The 19460-nt window shown below is 40.3% G+C and overlaps 1 protein-coding gene across 8 annotated transcripts in view; it reads right to left on the reverse strand.

The window, feature by feature from the left end:
• Positions 1-19460, reverse strand: part of HERC2 (HECT and RLD domain containing E3 ubiquitin protein ligase 2) — a 224880-nt gene that overhangs the window by 16138 nt on the left and 189282 nt on the right. For all 8 annotated transcript variants that reach the window (XM_082395462.1, XM_082395465.1, XM_082395464.1 and 5 more), the window contains 10 exons: positions 19153-19311; positions 18953-19068; positions 18236-18361; positions 17628-17783; positions 17112-17227; positions 16812-17010; positions 11039-11253; positions 2850-3027; positions 2164-2325; positions 26-117 (listed from right to left, as the gene is read on the reverse strand). In XM_082395462.1, coding sequence (XP_082251588.1) covers positions 26-117; positions 2164-2325; positions 2850-3027; positions 11039-11253; positions 16812-17010; positions 17112-17227; positions 17628-17783; positions 18236-18361; positions 18953-19068; positions 19153-19311 — 1519 coding nt within the window. The remainder of the gene's footprint in view (positions 1-25; positions 118-2163; positions 2326-2849; positions 3028-11038; positions 11254-16811; positions 17011-17111; positions 17228-17627; positions 17784-18235; positions 18362-18952; positions 19069-19152; positions 19312-19460) is intronic.

A 19460-nucleotide genomic window follows, 5' to 3' on the forward strand; every position in this document is an offset into this window, starting at 1 on the left:
CTTAAATAAATAGAATCTTGCATACCAAGTATAGACAGCACCAGATTTGGTCAGGGCGACAGAAAACTGGGATCCACATTCCACTTTAACCACTCCAAGGCCTGTCAGAGAATCGATCTAAAAGGGAAAAGGTTCAATTAGACTGATCCAATCAAGGGTTTTGCTGATGGCTGCACCCATATAGAGACTGAACTGACTCTAATAAAGAACTCTGAAAACCCTTACTCCTATGTCAAATATTTATTACAACTTAAAATCCTACTCCACATAACCAAGTGTTCTCAGAAGGAGCAGGACACCTGGCTCTGAGGGCACACGGGCCACAGGCGGCCAGGGGCCTGTGCCACCACCCATGAGACCTGCCGCATATCACTGGAAATGAACACGCCACTGTTGAAGGTCTATGATCGCTTTCCCCAGCATTCACTCTCCCAACTCCATTTCTCTTTGTGATGTGGTGGCCCCATTCTCCAGCAAGCCCTGCACTTCACATCTGCCCTCCAGCCCTCTCAGATGCACAGGCCCACAAGGAAGAAGCAGGTAACAGGGGACGGATGGCCAAGACAACCAGGGTTCTGACCTTCAGACACTAGCAATCCATCTGCCCAGGTTATCCCAATTAAACACGACACTGATCAGGTCAGTATTGGAACCCACTTCCAGCCCTGCATGCTCAAGGGTCCAGACCCTTCACAGCCAGCACCCAGAGGTCTTGTTGGGGTTCATTTACCTAGCTGACATCTTTCCTCACCTAGCAAACTATGCTCCTTATTACCTGTGACTGTTTCCAGACTCAAGTTCTCAAACTTAAATTTAAATTAATTACTCCCTAATTCTCTTAGTTTTCTCCTCACCCTACCCCCATCACAATGACAGCAGTCATGGCCTCCACCCCCCAACACCCCCAACGCTCGACATCTCAATCCTGCAAGGTGCAAAGCCTTTGTCTAATGCCTTCTTGGCATACAGAAGCCCACAACAATTTTTTCATAAATGTGGAAACCATATGTAACCTGTAATGTGGTTAAAATACTGTATACCTGTGAGGCAAAAGAGCAAGTGGGGATAAGGACAAGAAGGCAGCCTCGAGTCCCAGGTTTCCCAGCAGCACCTGCCAAGGAGGCCCTAAAGAAGAGGGGTGTCTCCTTGCAGCCGGCCTCATGGCACAGAGGTGCAGGTGCCTCAGGTGACGTCTTCATCATCAGGCCCTGGCTCTAGCCGGCACCCGCCAATACCACTCCACGTGGTAGTGGAAGCTTGCTGTGCCCACACGGCCCAGCGTGGAAGCACATGCAGCTCCTGAGCACGTGAAATGTGGGCAGCGCAAGCGAGGGAGTGAACTGTAACGTTACTCATTCGTAACTGATTTAAGGTAAAACTTAAGTAGTTATGCGTGGCCAGCGGCTACTTCACTGGGCAGCACGGCTCTGAGAAGAACAGCTCGGCAGTGCCCGCTCAGGCTCCTATTCTGACGGCCTCCAGTGGCTCCCCACCCCCTCCCCAGGCCGCCCACGCACCACGTGGGCCTCTACTCGGCACGTGCAGTCTCAGAGCCCCGACAAGAGAGGATGCCAAGCAGAGAGAACTTCTGGCTCTCTTTCACGACACCTACACTCCCAAGTCCACAGCACGTCCCCTCAGCTGAGCAGCCCTGCTGTGTTCTCGTCCCGCAGGCCGCTAGGTAGTCAGCATGTGACCTAAACACACCGACGAACTTAACCTCTGCCAACTCCCTGCTCACAAAGGCAAAATACAGTCGTGATCACACACGTCGATAAACTGCCCAGAGCCACTCGGCTCAGGCGGAGCCTCTTCTCTTGGCTTCTCACAGGATGTCCATCTAGCAGCCTCTGGCTAAGCCAGATGCAGCCTTTCAGCAAGTACTAGTGCAGTGCATAGCTATAGACCTCTGTGAACCGAAGAGCGTGAACAAGTCGTCGTCCTTCTCCTCAAACAGGTCCGCACGCTAAATAAAATCACAGGCTGCGTGATGCCCCGCTGACCACAGACATTCCCAAGAGAGCACGAAACAGCACTTAAACTATCTCCATCCCTCTGGGTCTTTAAATCCCTTTTCACCCAGTGACCCATCACGTGTTTTGCAAAGAAGCTACAGATGAAGTTAGGCTACTCCTGAGACGCAGGCGGCGGCAGGCAGGGTACCTTCACGGGCGCCTTGCAGCCGTCGCTGCCCCCTCTGCCCAGCTTGCCGTAGTCCCCGTCCCCCCAGGACCAGACGGTGTCGTCCTCCGTGAGGCAGAGGGTCTGGGCGTCCCCACTGCCACAGGCGACGTCGACCACACGGTGGCCCTGCAGCACCTCCACCTGCAGAGAGAGGGGCACTGAGGACGTCCGACCGCAACAGAAAGGAGGCTCTCCCCGGAGGGGCTCACGTGCTGGGATTTGGGGTGGGGGGGTGAGGGCGCCTGTCTTAATTCTTTACAGAGAACAGGGAATCTTAATGGTCCTGCAGGCCAAGACAGAAGACACCCTTGCATATGTGAACTCTGAGCATCTCAGCTGTAGGAGGCAGGTCCCAGGGTCCAGTGCTCAGTCCTGCCGCTCACCCTACAGCCTCACCTAAATCACAGTGGACCTCCTAGAAGACAAAGCCTCTAGCTAGATGCCAAGTAATATTTACTAGTGTAGATAAAAGGGTATTTCAAACACTATCCTGTTTAAACGCCCCATGAAATATATATCAAGGTGGTTTCTATTCCCACCAAAAAAACCACTGTTAACTCTGAAACTAAAAAGAATCTGGAACAGGAAATACTGCGGATTTTTAAAAAGCACAGCGACAACGGCAAGCCGCCCCTCCAGGCCTCCCGAGCACAGCCCCTCCTCACCAGCTTCGGCTTCAACTGGTCCTCACTGTCACTGTGCCCCAGGCGGCCATACCGGCCTTTGCCCCACGTGTAGAGGTCCCCGGCTGCAGTGACACAGGCGCTGTGGGCGCCACCGGCAGCGACATCAACCACCTCTATTCCCCTCAGAGACTCGATGACACGAGGACGGTCACACGGACTGCAAAAGAGGTCACCAAAGAGAACTGAAATAGCTTCACTCGTAAATATTTTTAAATTATTAAATATAGGCTTTGGGTGTGCTGCTCATTTATTCAATGTACACCTCTCAGCCTACATACATCTGTCAAGTCAATCATTAAATCAGTCTGGAAGAATCATTCAGGCCTGAACTCAAAATCACGTAATTCCCTACCTACCTCCTTTTATACAAGCTGCCCAAATGCCAGAGAGGAGATGTACAGTCTAAATCAGGGGCTGGAAGACTAGCACTTACAGATGGGCCATGTCTGGCCTATGACCTGTTTTTGAAAGGCCAGTGAGCTGAGAATGGGTTTTGCATTTTTTAAGGGTTGTAAAACCAACAAACAAACGAAAACCATGAAAGGAGGATATACAACACACACTGTATGTGGCTGGCCTAAAATATTTATTACTATCCGGCCTTTTGCAGAAACAGCCTGCCCACCCTTGCTACAAATCAACATTTCATCTAAGGAGTCAATTAGTCTATATGTAAACATGGCAAGCCTGACAACAAACTTCTTTTTCTGATTACTGAGTTTTGAAAGCTATTTATTTATAATGATTTTGGATATAAGACCTGAGTCAGATATATGATGGCAAATATGCTTTCCCAGTCTGTGGCATGTGCTTTCCATCTCTTAACAGTGTCTTTCAAAGAGAAGTTCACAATTTTTTTAAAGTCCAATTTATCCTATTTTTCTTTACTGGATTGTGCTTTTGGAGTTCTATCTAAAAATCTTCGTCTGACCTAAGGTCACAAAAGTTTTCTCTCATGTTTTCTTCTAGAAGTTTTTAGTTGTAGGTTTTAGATTTATGAGCTAATTTTGGATATGATGCAAGATAAGAATTCAAGTTCAAAGATCGAGGTGTTCCCTTAGGCAAGGCTGAAGATTTCAGTCTATGGTATTTGGAATTTAGGCTGCAGTCCTTGTTTTTGGATGGATCACTGGGTTTGTGGCACAGTCCATGCTTTAAACCAGATCTGAACAGAAGAATGGCTACTTGGCCCAGGGAGAAGTAGATGAAGTATTTGGTTTAATTTTGGATATTAATGGTGCAAGATAAGAATTTAAGTTCACTGTTTACCATATGGTTGTCCAATTGTTCAAAACCATTTGTTGAAAAGACTATCTTTTCTCCAATAAATTGTCTTTGCACTTTTGTAAATTATGCGCCACAAATCGTGAGGGAGGAATCAAGTTTCATTTTTCCACACTCATTGTATTGGTATTTGTGGGTACGTTTTTGGACTTCCTATCCTATTCTGCTCCACGATACATTTCCCGCTCATTACAATAATCCCACACTGCCTTGATAACTGCATCTTTAAAATGAGATTTGAAGTTAAATAGTGGCAGTCCTCCAACTCTGCTCCTCATTTTCAAAGCTGTCTTGACTATTGTAGGTACTCTTCATTTCCACATGAATTTTATAATCAGCTTGTCAATTTCTACAGAAATTCTGATTGGGAAGGGGTTGGATCAATAGGTTAGTTTGGGGAAAACCAACGAACCAACAATACTGAGCCGTCCAACCCATGAACACAGCGTGCTCCTCCATTATTTTAGGTCTTTTAAAATTTCTCTCAGCAGTATTTTATAGTTTTTTGTCTGTAAGTTATCCATATCTTTGGGTCAAATTTATTCCTTACTATTTTGATTTTAGGGGGAGGGTACCATAAATGGTATTTTAAAATTTCAATTTCTGATTGCATATGTATATGTATAAAGACACAGAGTTGACTTTTTTTAATGCAGAAATGTTTTCTTTATTTGCCTACAATAGACTTTTATTTACTGATCTTCTATCCTGCAACCCTGCTAATCGCACTCATTAATTCTAGTAGCTTTTTTGTAGATGCCATCAGATTTTCTACATAAATAATCATATTATGTGTAAATGGACAGCTTTAATTCTCCTTCCAATCTGAATGCCTTTTATCTCTCTGCATTGTTGTGCTGCACTTGCTAAACCTGCTAAACAACGCTGAATACAACTGGTGACAGACAGCAGCAGATGTCCTTGTCTTGTTCCTGGAGATAGAGAAACCGTTCATTCAGCCTGTCACCATCAGGTACCACATTAGCCCTAGCTTGCTTGCTTTCTCTTTCATTCATTCATTCATTCATTTATGGCTGTGTTGGGTCTTCCTTGCTGCGTGCGGGCTTTCTCTAGTTGCGGCGAGCGGGGGCTACTCTTCATTGCGGTGCGCGGGCTTCTCATTGCGGTGGCTTCTCTTGTTGCGGAGCATGGGCTCTAGGCACTCAGTAGTTGTGGCTCGCAGGCTCTAGAGCGCAGGCTCAGTAGTTGTGGCACACGGGCTTAGTTGCTCCGCGGCATGTGGGATCTTCCCGGACCAGGGCTCGAACCCATGTCCCCTGCACTGGCAGGCGGATTCTTAACCACTGAGCCACCAGGGAAGTCAAGCCCTAGCTTCAACAGAGATGCCCTTTATCAAGCTGAGGAAGTTTTCTCTCATTCCCAGATTGCTGAAAGTTTTTATCAGAAACAAATGTTAGTTTGCCAAATGCTTTTCTGCCTTTCATCTACTGAGATAATCTACATAGTTTTTCTTTTTTACACTGATCAATTTTCCAATGTTAAAACAATTATTCAATGCTGGCAAAAACCTCATTTGGCCTTACTGCTTTATCCTTTTACATACTGTTGGATTCAACTTTCTAAAATATTAAGAATTTTTACATCTATGTTCATGAAGGATATTGGTCTATATTTTCCTAATAACATCTGAGTCTGGTTTTGATATAAGAATAAAGCTGTCCTCAAAAAAGTAAATTGGCGAGAATTCCCTCCTCAATTTTCTGAAATTGACTGTGAAGAACTGGTATTATCTGTTACTTACATGTGTGGTAGAAATCACCACTCATCTATCTGGTCCTGAGGATTTATTTGCGGGAAATTCAATTTCATAAACAGACAAAGGGCCATTCAAGTCATCTAATTTTTCTTGAGTGAGCATTAAAGAATGTGTGTCATTTGAGGAATTTGTCCAGTTCATCTAAAAAGTTCAATCTGTTGGCATAAAGTTATTTAATATACTTCATCTTTCAATAACTACATTCTGCGGTGATGAAAACTTCCTCATTCCTATAATTGTGTGTGTGTGTGTGTGTGTGTGTGTGTACAGATAGATAGATAGATAGTCTAGATGGAGGATTTACTGATGATGCTAACTTTCTCAAAGAACCAACTTCTGTTTTCTTTAATTTTTCTCTATTTCTGTTTTCTAGTTCATGGATTCTTGCTCTGATCTTTCTTAGTTCCTTCATTCTGCTCACTTTGTCTCTCTTATTCTGCTCACTTTGTCTTTCTTATTCTAGTTCCTTAAAGTAGAAGCTGAGGTCATTGTTTAGAGATCATTTTTCTTTTATCAAAAGGCATCTCATGCTATAAATCTCCTTCTAAGTACTGCTTCTGCTGGATCCCACACATTTTTATATGTTGTTTTCATTTTCACTCAGATAAAAATTCTTTCTAATTTAGCAATGATTCCTTCTTTGACCCATCAGTTATTTTTACGTTTTATTTACTTTCCAAATATATGGAGGATTTTCCATACTTTATAGTAATTGATTTCTAATTAATTCCATTGCGGTCCGAGAAAATCTTTTATATAACTTGAATCTTTTTGATTTATGAGATTTGTTTTCTGGCCCAAATTACGGTCTATATCGGCAGCTGTTCCACGTGTACTTGAAAAGAATGTGCTTTTGTTAAGTAGTGTTGTATAGTGGTAATTAGATCAAATTGGTCGATAAAGTTGTTCAAGTCTTCTGACAAATCTTCTATCTACCTATCAGTTATTGAGGGAGGGATATTAAAATCTACAACTGTAAATTTGTCTGTTTCTCCTTGCAGCTCTGTCATTTTGTTTAATTTCATATATTTGGAAAATCTATTATTAGTTGTGTAAACACTTAGGATTATGTCCTCTTGATGAACTGACCACATCATCATCATAAAATGACCCTTTTTATCTCTGTTGATATTCTCTGATGTTACATCTAGTTTGTATAATATTAATATAGGCATTCCAGCTTTCTTTTCATCTGTGTTAGCATATTTTCCCACCCTTTTATTTTTGATCAATTTATGTGTTTAAATATAGATGTGTTAAATACAAAGTTTGTTCTATGTAGCATATTGTTTGATCTTGCTTTTATATGCATTCTGACAATGACTTTTAATTGTGGTGTTTAGATCATTTAACATTTGATGTGACTGTTAATATATTTTGGTTTAGATCTATATCTTACTATTTGTTTTCTATTTGTCTCATCTGTTTACTCCATTTTTTCTTTTTTCTGGTTTCTTTCGAGTATGTTCTTTGATTTACTTTAACTCCTTTGTTGGCTTATCAGATAAAACTTTTTGTTGCGTTATTTTCGGGGTTGCTTTGGCAGATGTAGAATGCATCTCTAATGATTAGAGTTTAGTCTGGGGTCATGTACTACATCATGTATAGTATAAGAACTTCACAACAGTATATGTCCATTTCCTGCCTCTAACCCCAGCCTCTGTGCTACTGCTGTCATATATTTTACTCCTATGTATGTTTTAAGCATCTCAATTCATTTTTACCATATCCTGAAAATATTCAATTATCTCTTAAAGAGATTTATTTAATAAGGGAAAACATCATGATATTAACCCATGTAGTAATTTCCTCATTCATTTGTATAGATCCCTGATTCCATCTGGTATAATCTTCCTCTGGTTTGAAGTAATTCCTTTAAATTTTTAGTTGTACAGATCTGGAGGTGGTGAATTATTTCAGCTTTTGTATGCCTGCATAAGTCTATTTCAAATTCATTCCTGAAAAAATAATTTCACTGAGTAAAAAAATCTAGGCTGACAGTTATTTTTACTTTCAGTATCTCCCACTGTATTCTACCTTACATTATTTCTTATCAGAAATTCACTGTCACCCTTTATCTTTTATTCTGTACGTAACTGGTATCTTTCCCCCTGGCTGCTTTAAAACTTCTTGCTCCTTATCAACGGCCTTGAGCAATTTGATTATGATGTGCTTTGGTGTAGTTTCCTTCATGTTTCTCTTGCTTAGGGTTCTCTGAGCTTCTTGAATGTGTGGGTTTATAATTATCATCAAATTCGAAATTTTTTCAGCCATTACTTCTTCAAAATCCCCATCTTCATCACTTTTGGTGACTCCAATTATGCATGTATTGGGCCATTTGAGGTTGTCCACAGCTCACTGATACTACAGTCTTTTTATATATTCTTTTTTTGTTTGTTTCATTTGGATAGTTTCTATTGCTATATATTCAAGTTCACTGACCTTTTCTTCTGCAATGTTCAATCTGCCATTAATCCCATGCACTGTATTTTTCATTTTAAACATTGTATTTTTCTTGGACATTGTACTTCTTTAGGACTTTGACTTGGGCATTTAAATATTTTTCAGTCTCCACCTAACATGTTCAAGTTTTTCCTCTAGCTTACTGAAGATAGAACTGTTTCAGTGTTCTTGTCTAGTAATTCTATCACTTGTGTCACTTCTGGGTCAGTTTCAATCAACTGACTTTTCTCCTTATATGGGTTGTATTTTCCTTCTCTTTTGGGTGCCTGATAATTTTTTTATAGCTTTATTGAGATAAAATTGACATACAATATTGTGTAAGTTTAAGGTGTACAATATGATTTGATAGATGTATATATTGTGAAATGGTTACTACAATAAGGTTAGTTAACAAATCCTTCACCTCACATGTTTACTTTTGTATGTGTGTGGTAAGAACATTTAAGATGTACACTTTTAGCAACTTGCATATGTACAATACAGTATTGTTAACTGTATTCACCATGCTGTACATTAAATCCCCAGAACTTACTGATCTCATAACTGGAAGTTTGTACTCTTTTAGCAACATCTCCCCATTTCCTCCACCCCTAACCCCTAGCAACCACCAATCTGCTCTCTATTTCTGAGTTCAGCTTTTTAAAGATTCCACATATAAGTGAGATCATACAGTTTTTTTGTCTTTCTCTGACGCATTTCACTTAGCATAAAGTCCTCGAAGTTCATCCATATTGCTGCAAATGGCAGGATTTCCTTTTTCATGGTTGAACAATATTCATATACACATACATACACACACACACATACACACATTTTTCTTTCTCCATTTGTCTGTCAATGAACACTTAGGGGTTGATTCTTTATCTCGGCTATTGTAAATAATGCTGCAATGAACATGGGAGTGCAGATATCTTTTTGAAATAGTGGTTTCATTTCCTTCAGCTATATACCCAGAAGTGAGATTATTGGATCATATGCTAATTCAATTTTAAATTTTATGAGGAACTTCCACACAGTTTCGCACAGTGGCTGCACCAATTTACATTCCTACCAACAATGTACAAGGGTTCCCTTTCCTCCACACCCTCGCAGGTACTTGTTACGTCTTGTCTTCTTGATGATATAGCCATTCTAACACTTGTGAGGTGATATCTTACTGTGGTTTTGATTTGCATTTCCCTGATGATTTAGTGATCTTGAGCAATTTTTCATGTGCCTGTTGGCCATTTGTATGCCTCCTGGAAAAATGCTTATTCAGGTCCTTTGCCCATTTGTTAATTGAGTTATTTGGTTTTTGTTTGCTATTAAGTTGTATGAGTTTCTTATGTATTCTGGATCTTAACCCCTGATCAGTTATATGATTTGCAAATATTTTCTCTCATTCCACAGTTTGCCTTTTCACTGTGTTGTTTCTTTTGCTGTGAAGAAGCTTTTTAGTTTGATGGAGTCCCACTTGTTTATTTTTGCCTTTGTTGCTTGTGCTTTTGGTGTCAGAGCCAAAAAATCATTGCCAAGACCAATGTCAAAGAGCTTTTTCCCTATGTCTTCTTCTAGGAGCTTTATCATTTCAGGTCTTATAGCCAAGTCTTTAATCCATTTTGAGTTAATTTTTGTGAGTGGTGTAAGAGAGTGGTCCAGTTTCATTCTTTTGCATTTGAATATCCAATTTTCCCAACACTACTGAAGAGACATGTGCCTAATAATTTCTGACTGGATGAACAACATTGTGAATATTATCTTGCTGGGTGCTTGATACGTTTGTATCCATAAAAACATTCTTGAGCTTTGATCTCTACAACATGGTTAAGTTACTTGTGAACAGTTTAATCCTTTCAGGTCTTGCTTTTTAGCTTTGTGGTGGGATCAGAACAACACTTAGTCTATGGCTAATTTCCTTCCCCTCTGTTGTGCACCATCACTCTTAGTCCTCTACTCAGTGCCCTGTGAATTATAAGGTTTTGGTAGTAGGCAATATCCTCTGCCCTCTGTGACCTCTGGGAATGTTCCTCCTAATCTTTTTAGGTGGTCTGTTCCTTGGCCTCTCAGATATTCTCCTCACACATGACTGTCAGTATTCACCTCTGGAGATCACTCACCATACTTTACTGCCTGTTATCCAATGTCTTTAGGGCTGCTGTTTCATATATTTTGTCTGGTGCTTTAGTTATTTCAGATGCAAAGGGCCCTGTCATTCCAATTTGGCAGGTAGCTCCCATTACTTTTTAAAAATTTAGTGGGTTCGGTTGCTTTGTTTAAAAAACTGTCATTTGTGTGTCCCTTTCCCCTACTGCCATTTCCTCTGTATTTACAGTTTTAGTATCTGCATATTAACAAAATGCCAACTGCGATTCAGCGGATGACTCAGGACGAGGGGAAGGGGGCTTGGGGGAAAAGGACAAGATGAAGATCACCATACTTAGAAATCAAAATTCAGAACTGATTTCCCCCCAATAGAGGGGTCATGTAGGCAAGCCTAAATAATTTCACATGAACTTATTTCTGCTAAATGAGTCATTAACTTTGAGTAGATTATTACAAATGTTGTCTTAAAAAAAAAAAAACTGCCAATACACCATACAAGCATTAACACAAACAAACAAGAAGAGGAAAACATAACATTAAAAATGATGTTTACACATAATACCTTCTGTTGCCATGCCCCAACTTCCCATCTTCTGCCTCACCCCAAGAGTAAACTTCTCCTTCTGAAGAGAGGGCAAGACAGTGTTTTCCTCCTGAGTTCACAGCAACTTTCTTAATAAACACATGCTGAATGGATTCAAGTAATGTTGGGGTAGATACCGACTCTGTCCCTCCAATTCCTAGTCTGCCGCCTGCACCATACCCAGTGGCATACAGCTAAGACAAGAAAAAGTAATATAAACATCAGATTTTTATCTAAATATATTTCAGTAAATAATAAACCGATTAGTTCATTTTAGTAATTAATAACCTATATTTTAGTAATTAATAAACCAAATCAATGCTCTAGATATTTTTACCACAGAAATATAAAATTAAAAATTAAAAATCACAGGAATGTTTAAGACTTTATTTTTGCTTTATCAGATCTCTAAAAATTAAAGAAAAAGTTATAATTAATAGAAACCCCAAATTCAGAAAATGTATTTTGAAAACATGGTCTCTTCCCTGGAAGCATTTCTATTTTTGTCTAGAATAGCAACTACAATTAATACCAAGAAAAATAAAAACGATTTTATTAGCTACTATATGCAAATCCCAGATAAATAACACCTACAGAAACACCCATATGAAAATTATACATATACTTAATACTTCAGCAAGGCAGCATACAAATCACACAGTAGAATATACTACTTTTCTTTCATTCTAAGTGGGTAATTGATTTGGGACACAAAACATCTTTACCATAAAAAAAAAAAAAAACAAGATGGCCATTTCCAGATGCATGTCAAACACCCCTCCTATAACAATTTAAATGCTGTTTCATATTGTTTCAAATGTTCTGCTGCACTGACACAACAGTACGGAAACTTCAAGGACTAAAACAGGAAGTGAAACCAAGAATTCAGATGGTTAAATGAACCCAAAGTCAGCCTCCCCGGGAAGGTTTTAAGGCTCTCGAGTGCACCGGGTATGGGCAGTGAGGCACCAAGCCTAAAGGGAGACTCTAGAAAGGAGAGGCTCTGAAGCACTTTCCCTCACCCAGACTGTGAATGAGAACTAAGAAGAAAACAAAGAAAGTCGCCTTTCTCAAAACTTAGGACTGAATGAGAGGGTGGAAAATCTCTCCTGAGAATTCATAACCACAAAAGCTGGTCCATGAGTTGGTTTTCAGTCTGAATTAATGCTACCTATGGTCTAAATTCCATAGGTAGAGAATTTAATTTACAATGGCTTAAGTTGGTAGTACCCGGGGTCACAAATTCTCGTTTGATTAGTGACTTCAAACTAGGCCTCTGACACCACAAACTTCTTAACCAGCACAAGCAGGAGACAACACTATGAAAAAGTGAAAACGTGCTGCCTTCTTCTTTTACTTTCTCTTCATTCAGATACTGCCTGATCCCTCCTCAGTCTTCTGTCTGGAACTCCTCCTCTCAGACACCTTTCATGGAGCTATTTCCAGGCAGTTTTCCATGCTTCAAAATCGTCCCATCCTATCAGAACTTTATTGTTCAGAGTCCCATTCCTGTGAGATATTTAGCTTTCTAAGATGTTAGTAGATTCTGATCGTTTAGGATATCATCTTTTAAAATGTGTCCATTAAATGTATAAACCCTGTAATAAAATACCTTAGGTGAGAGAAATCAAAAGCAAAACAAAACAAAACATGCAAAAAACAAACAAAAATAACTAGGCCTCAAAGAATTTCTACATCAAATTTTCCAAGGAAAATGGTCAGCTCATAGTTTTAAAAATTCCCATTATCTAAAAGGAAGGAAGGCACCATGAGAGAGAGTCAGAAGAAAAAAAAGTCCAATATTATGTTTAAAGAAATAAAAGCTTGAAAGTATCCCCAAGGAATACGAGACCATAAGGTAACCCAAAGCAGAACTTCCAGAAATTAAAAAAACATAGTTGAAACAAAAATCCCAGAAGTATTAAACAGAAGATTATAAACAGGTGAAGAAATCAGACAACTAGAAAATGGATCTAAGTAAATTATCTAGCATATGGCACAGAAACACAAAGAGAAGAGGAAATAGAAAAGAAGAGAGAATTTGGGATAGACCTCCTCACCTGAACGTCAATCAGAACTCAGAGTTTTAGGTAAAGATCATACAGAGAATATGGAAGAGGCAATATTTGAAAAAATAATGTCTGAGAATTTACCAGAGTTGTTAAAAGACCACTTCTCAGAGCCAAGAAGCCCACCCCTCATCCCTCACCACCTGGCAGAAACAAAACAACACAAAAAAGGGCAGGAAAAGTAAAAAGAAACTGACATCTAAATATATTCTAGTGAAACTGTAGATCACTAAAGAAAGACCTTGAAAGCAGCTACAAAGAAAAGATTTACTACCTTCATTTGGGTAAAAATTAATCTGATTGCTGACATCCTATTAGCAACAAGGAATGCCAAAAACCAGAAGAATAAAACCTTTAATAGGCTGACTGAAAATAATGGTCAACTGAAAATGTTATACTCTAGAACAGGGCTTGGCAAATCAGGCCCACCACCTGATTTTGCCACACCCATTCATTTACATATTCTCCACAATTCATAATTGCAACAGAGACCAGACTATATGATTCCCATAGCCAAAAATACTATCCTTTACCTAGAAAAAGGACAAAACTAAGATATTTTTAAATAAACAACAAAAACAATCAGGAGATTAACCAACAATAGACTCTCACAAAAGGAAACTGAAAATATACGCTTAAAGTAGAAGAAAAATGATTGCAAATATAAGATCTGAAACATATGAAATAATTGGTGAGCAAAGATGTGTATAACATTTGGGTAAATCCAGAAAACACACGGTCTATATAAAACAACAATAATAATAATGCCTATCATTCGGGGAACAGGTTAGTGCCAAAACACAGGATAACAAAGGATCAGCCTTTTTAATTTGAGAGGAGTATAGAAATACTAATTAACTTTAGATTTTGAATATACATGTTAAAATCACCAGGAAACAACTAAGAGACATAATTCTCCAGAAAACAGAAAAAGAGAGCTACGCTTCAACCCTTGCTATGAGGCTAGCCCGACCTTGATACTTTTGGTGGGCGGCCTCTGACGTGGTTCCCAAGAGTCCCGGCTTGCAGGGATTCCCGCCCCTATGTAATCCCTTCTTGGATGTGGGCTAGACCTAGTGACTCTCTTCTAATGGACAGAATACAACAACAGAGATGGAGTGTCACTTCTGGAGTAGCTCACACAAGACTGTGACTTCTGTCTTGCTCTCACGCTCTCCTGCCCTCTCCCTTGCTCGCTCTGATGAATCCAGCTGCCACGTAGTGAGATAGCAAAGAGCTGAGAGCAACCTTAGCCAACAGGTCATGGGGAGCTGAATTTTCCTCAGGCCAGCCTTGCAAAAATTGCAGCCTGACGAGAGATTCTGGGCTGGAGGCCCAAGCTTAAGCCACTCAGAGAAACTGTGAAATAATAAATGTGTATTGTTTTATGCTAACTGTTGTAAGTTAAACAGATAACTAATATATTGGGTTGGCCAAAAGGTTCTTTCGTTTTTTTCCGTAAGATGGCTCTACTAGTGCTTAGTTGTCTTTAACTTCATTTGAAACAATTTTGTTAGACTGTATTGGGACAGCTGCCATATCAGTGTGCATTTAAAAAAAAAAATCAAAATTGGTGAATTTTTTGTGTAGCCATTCTAATACTGAAGATGGAGGGGGGAAAAAAAGCAGCATTTTTGGCACATTATGCTTTATTATTTCAAGAAAGGTAAAAAACGCAACTGAAATGCAAAAAAAGATTTGTGCAGTGAATGGAGAAGGTGCTGTGACTGACTGAACATGTCAAAAGTGGTTTGCAAAGTTTCATGCTGGAGATTTCTCGCTAGACCATGCTCCACGGTCGGGTAGACCAGTTGAAGTTGACAGCGATCAAATCAAGACATTCATTGAGAACAATCAACATTGTACCACAAGGGAGATAGCCGACATACTCAAAATATCCAAAACAAGCACTGAAAATCATTTGCAGCAGCTTGGCTATGTTAATCACTTTGATGTTTGGGATCCACCTTAGTTAAGCAAAAAAAAAAAACCTTCTTGACAGTATTTCCACATGCGATTCTCTACTGAAATGTAACAAAAATGTTCTGTTTTTAAAACAAATTGTGAGGGGTGGTGAAAAGTGGATACCATACAACAATGCATAATGGAAGAGATCGTGGAGCAAGCGAAATGAACCACCACCAACCACACCAAAGGCCGGTCTTCATCCAAAGAAGGTGATGTTGTGTATACGGTGGGATTGGAAGGGAGTTCTCTATTATGAGCTCCTTCTCGAAAACCAAACAATTAATTCCAACAAGTACCACTCCCAATTAGACCAACTGACAGCAGGACTCAACAAAAAGCGTCCAGAATTAGTCAACAGAAAACACATAATCTTCCATCAGGATAACGTAAGACCGCATGTTTCTTTGATGACCAGGCAAAAACTGTTACAGCTTGGCTGGGAAGTTCTGATTCATCCACCGTATTCACCAGACATTGCACCTTCAGATTTCCATTTATTTTGGTTTTTACAAAATTCTCTTAATGGAAAAAAATGTCAATTCCCTGCATACTGTAAAAGACACCTGGAACAGTTCTTTGCTCAAAAAGGTAAAAAGTTTTGGGAAGATGGAATCATGAAGTTGCCCGAAAAATGGCAGAAGGTAGTGGAACACAACCGTGAATACGTTGTTCAACAAAGTTCTTGGTGAAAATGAAAAATGTGTCTTTTATTTTTAATCTAAAAACCGAAGGAACTTTTTGGCCAATCCAACAGTACCATAACCAGACATGGAGTGGGTAAGACAAGAATATTATGATGATTGCACTCATGATCCTGGATCTCCCAAAAATCCCAAACACAAACCAAAAAAATATAAAACAGAACCTGACCAAGTGAGGTTTTTCCAAAGAATGCAAGACTATCTGATATAAGGAAAACAATTAATCCGATTCACTATATTAATCCACTAAAGGAGAAAAACATCTGTATGATTATTTTTTAAACATAGGAAGAATGTTTGACGAAAGTCAGTACCTATTCCTAAACAGGAAAAAGAAGGGAACTTCCTTAATCTGATACAGGGCATCTACCAAAACCCCACAGTAAGTGTGTAAAGCATTCCATCACAGTGTTTCCTTTGCAGCCTGGATCAAGCCAAGAACAGGCCCACTACCACCCCTGTTCAGTACTGTACTGCAGCGCCCACCAGCCTGATGAGCTCCATTTCCCCCATGCAGAGGAGAAAAGTGAAAGTAAAAGACAGGTGAACTGGAAAGGAAGGAACAAAATTTATTTACAGAACATGGCTTTATAAAGAAGATACAGTCTGAGATACTAAGAAAGAAAAGAGTATAATAAGGTCACTAGACATAACGTCAATATATAAATACTAACGATTTCCATGTAGCAGTAGCAATTAATTTTTTAAAAGATAGCATTATGATAGCAAACAAAAAAGGAATACATACGTTTAACGAACTGATATGCAAACAACTTTTGTATGTGTGCTGTATCTCAAAATAAAAAATTCTAAAACCACAGAACACATTAAAGATTATACAGAAATACTTCAGAATGATAACTGCTTCCAGCACACCATAAGCACTGTGTACATAATCTTGAGACAACGTTTTAGCACAGAATCCTTATACATGCTGTGAACCAAACAAATGCCCTCCAGCCACAGCTGTCTCAGTTTCTGTGTCAGTATGACACAGGAAATGCACCTTCTTACCTTCCCATCAGCTGTCACTGCAAAGAGCGTCTGCTCTCCTCCAATTAACTGCACGGGTCTGAGAGCTGCAAGGGCTTCACATGGAGTGGGGACTTTAACTTTTGCACCTTCAATGCCCCCAAGCTGACCCCTATGATTATGACCCCAACCATAAATGGTTCCACTGCCACCAGCAGAAAGAGTCCAGTCATCTGGTCGCCTGTAACAAACATTAAGAGAACAATTGACATGGGAAAAAACTGCACGTGAAGCACCATTCTCTCACAGACAACATCGTTTCTTGTTTCTGATATAGTAAACCTGTTCATCCACTGCACAAGTTGTTCATCTTGCTCTCTTCTAAAAATGCCGTGGCTCTCGTGGAGAACATCCATGTTTTCACCATCTGCCATTAATTCACGAATTTTCTTAGCCACCTGGACAACATAATTATGAGATTATACATCAAACACTCATCTCTCAAGAATAAAACAAATAATACTAAGGTAAGAAGACAGGAGAGGAGGTCTCCCCACCCAAGAATATGAGGGAATGCCAACATCAACATTGTGACTTTACAGTTAATAAGCAAAACCAACATGATTATATCACGTTGAAGATATTTTAAAATGTCTAGACAGTATCATTATATCTTTACTAAAAATAAACTTTAACTGAAATTTACAGTATCAGTTTATTCATTTTCACCTATGTGCTTTTTTCTTTTTGATATTCCTTGGCACGAGAAATGTTACTGTCTCATAATATTGGCATCTTTTTACACTATAAAGAAAACACTATGCATCCCAAAAGTGGTTCCAAAGTAACATGCAATACCTCATCGAGAAACAGACGGGGCAGCGGTGTTCTCTTGTCCAGGGCCACAGCAACACGGGAGGCCATGCAGTACCTTCGGAACCAAGCCCACTTGTGCGTCTCAGCACAGCAAGGGAGTGTGTCTAATTCCAGGTCACAAGCGAGAGCTACTAGTACCTGCAGCCACCACAAATTAACAACACAGGGACACTCAGAGACACGGCTAACATTCCACTTCACCAACACTGCCTGCCAAAGACAGCCCCCACGCAGGCTCCCTGTGGGTCCCCCTTCAGAATTCCTCATGCCAGGCTGACTGCCACGTGCCCAGCAAGGGTCTTAGCATCACCAGTGATGTGGATTACTCCTCCCCAGTTACTAGCGATGCACCTGACAACAGGACCTCAGATCAGACCACTGCTACAACACTTGCCACCTAAATCAAGGCATCTGAAAGCACACTGATACTTAAAGTACAAGGGCTTAGATCACACAGTTACTCCTAAAGATTTTTCATATTCAACTTCGGCAATAGCTACACCTGTCCTCAGGGGTGCCTGATACTTGATGCACTGCGCTTGCTGGCTCTCTGTGGCTCTCTCATCACTTCAGAACAAGTCAAGCATTACCTTGAAGAATGGGCTGTGCAGCAGTTGTTTGCCACCTCTCACGATAGGATCTTCATATTCAAACTGCCTTTGCAAAGCTTCTGGGAGGCCTTTCACCAGAGCAGCAAGAGCACTGCCTGAAAAACTCTGCAGAAAACAACCAAATTATAACCTATCCCAGGAAACCAAATGCAGGGGAGGTGAGCGTTTTGTTCCTGTGAGTCAGATGTTTTATTACATTGTTACTGTTCTCCCCTAAAACATGTGATTGATACTTTCAAATAGGAAAAAAATCTAAAAGGACATGATGAACATGAAAATAAGAAAGAAGAACATGAAAATTCACCTCAGAATGTTTGGTCTTAATTTCAGCATAGCAACTCGCAGGGAACCAGAAAGGAACTTTCTGGCCTACAAACCTCCATCTCCAACATGGTTAAGATCAAGAATTCTTTTCATAGTAACTATTTCATCCAGCAAAGGGGATGTGGTGAGTCAGACTCATAAAGTCCAACAGACAATCCTATTCGTACAGCCATCGACATAAATTCTTAAAATCAAAGCCCAGCCTGAACTCAATATAGTAGCAATATAAGGGAGTCTGGATGCAAAAAAAGCTGTCTATTTCTATGTGAAATTTCCCAACTCTTCTCGGTGATTTAGAAGTTTACATTATTAAAGCAACACTTTAGTCCCAAAGGGTCACACGACTAGAAACTGTAATGTGATGTTTCGTACCAAAGCTCTCGTTTCCCCATCATCTCCAAGTAGCCTGTTTATGTTAATTGATTGCCCAAATTCAGTTGTAAGAAGCTTCCTTAATCTCTGAAGGGCCCACATTCTGTGACTGGCAGCTGAAATGAGAAGACAGAAAATGTCAGAGGATGACCGTTTTTCTCACGTAGTAAGACAGACCTGACAACAGAGGTGCCATTTACCTAAGGCGCTCAGCTGTGCGCACGCTGCCAGAGAGGCTGCAAGGCGGGGGATGATGCTTCTGCTTGAGGCAAGGTTGAGCCGGAAGTCCAGCAGACAGGTTACTAAGTCCATGGACGGACAGGAGAGGACGCAGCGATCAGAAAGGAGGTCCTTAGGGCCTGAAAAAAGAGCACTATAAATGTCCCCTTGCTGGACAGGGCGAGAGCTACCCCACAAGGAGACCTGGACAGATTCAACCAACAGTGAGTGAGTGGGCCTCATCCCCCTGGATGCCACGGTTAGAGGGGCGCCTGGGGTGCCGCCACTG

Source organism: Balaenoptera borealis (genome assembly GCF_965194805.1).
Source record: "Balaenoptera borealis genome assembly, chromosome: 6".
Lineage (NCBI taxonomy): Eukaryota > Metazoa > Chordata > Mammalia > Artiodactyla > Balaenopteridae > Balaenoptera > Balaenoptera borealis.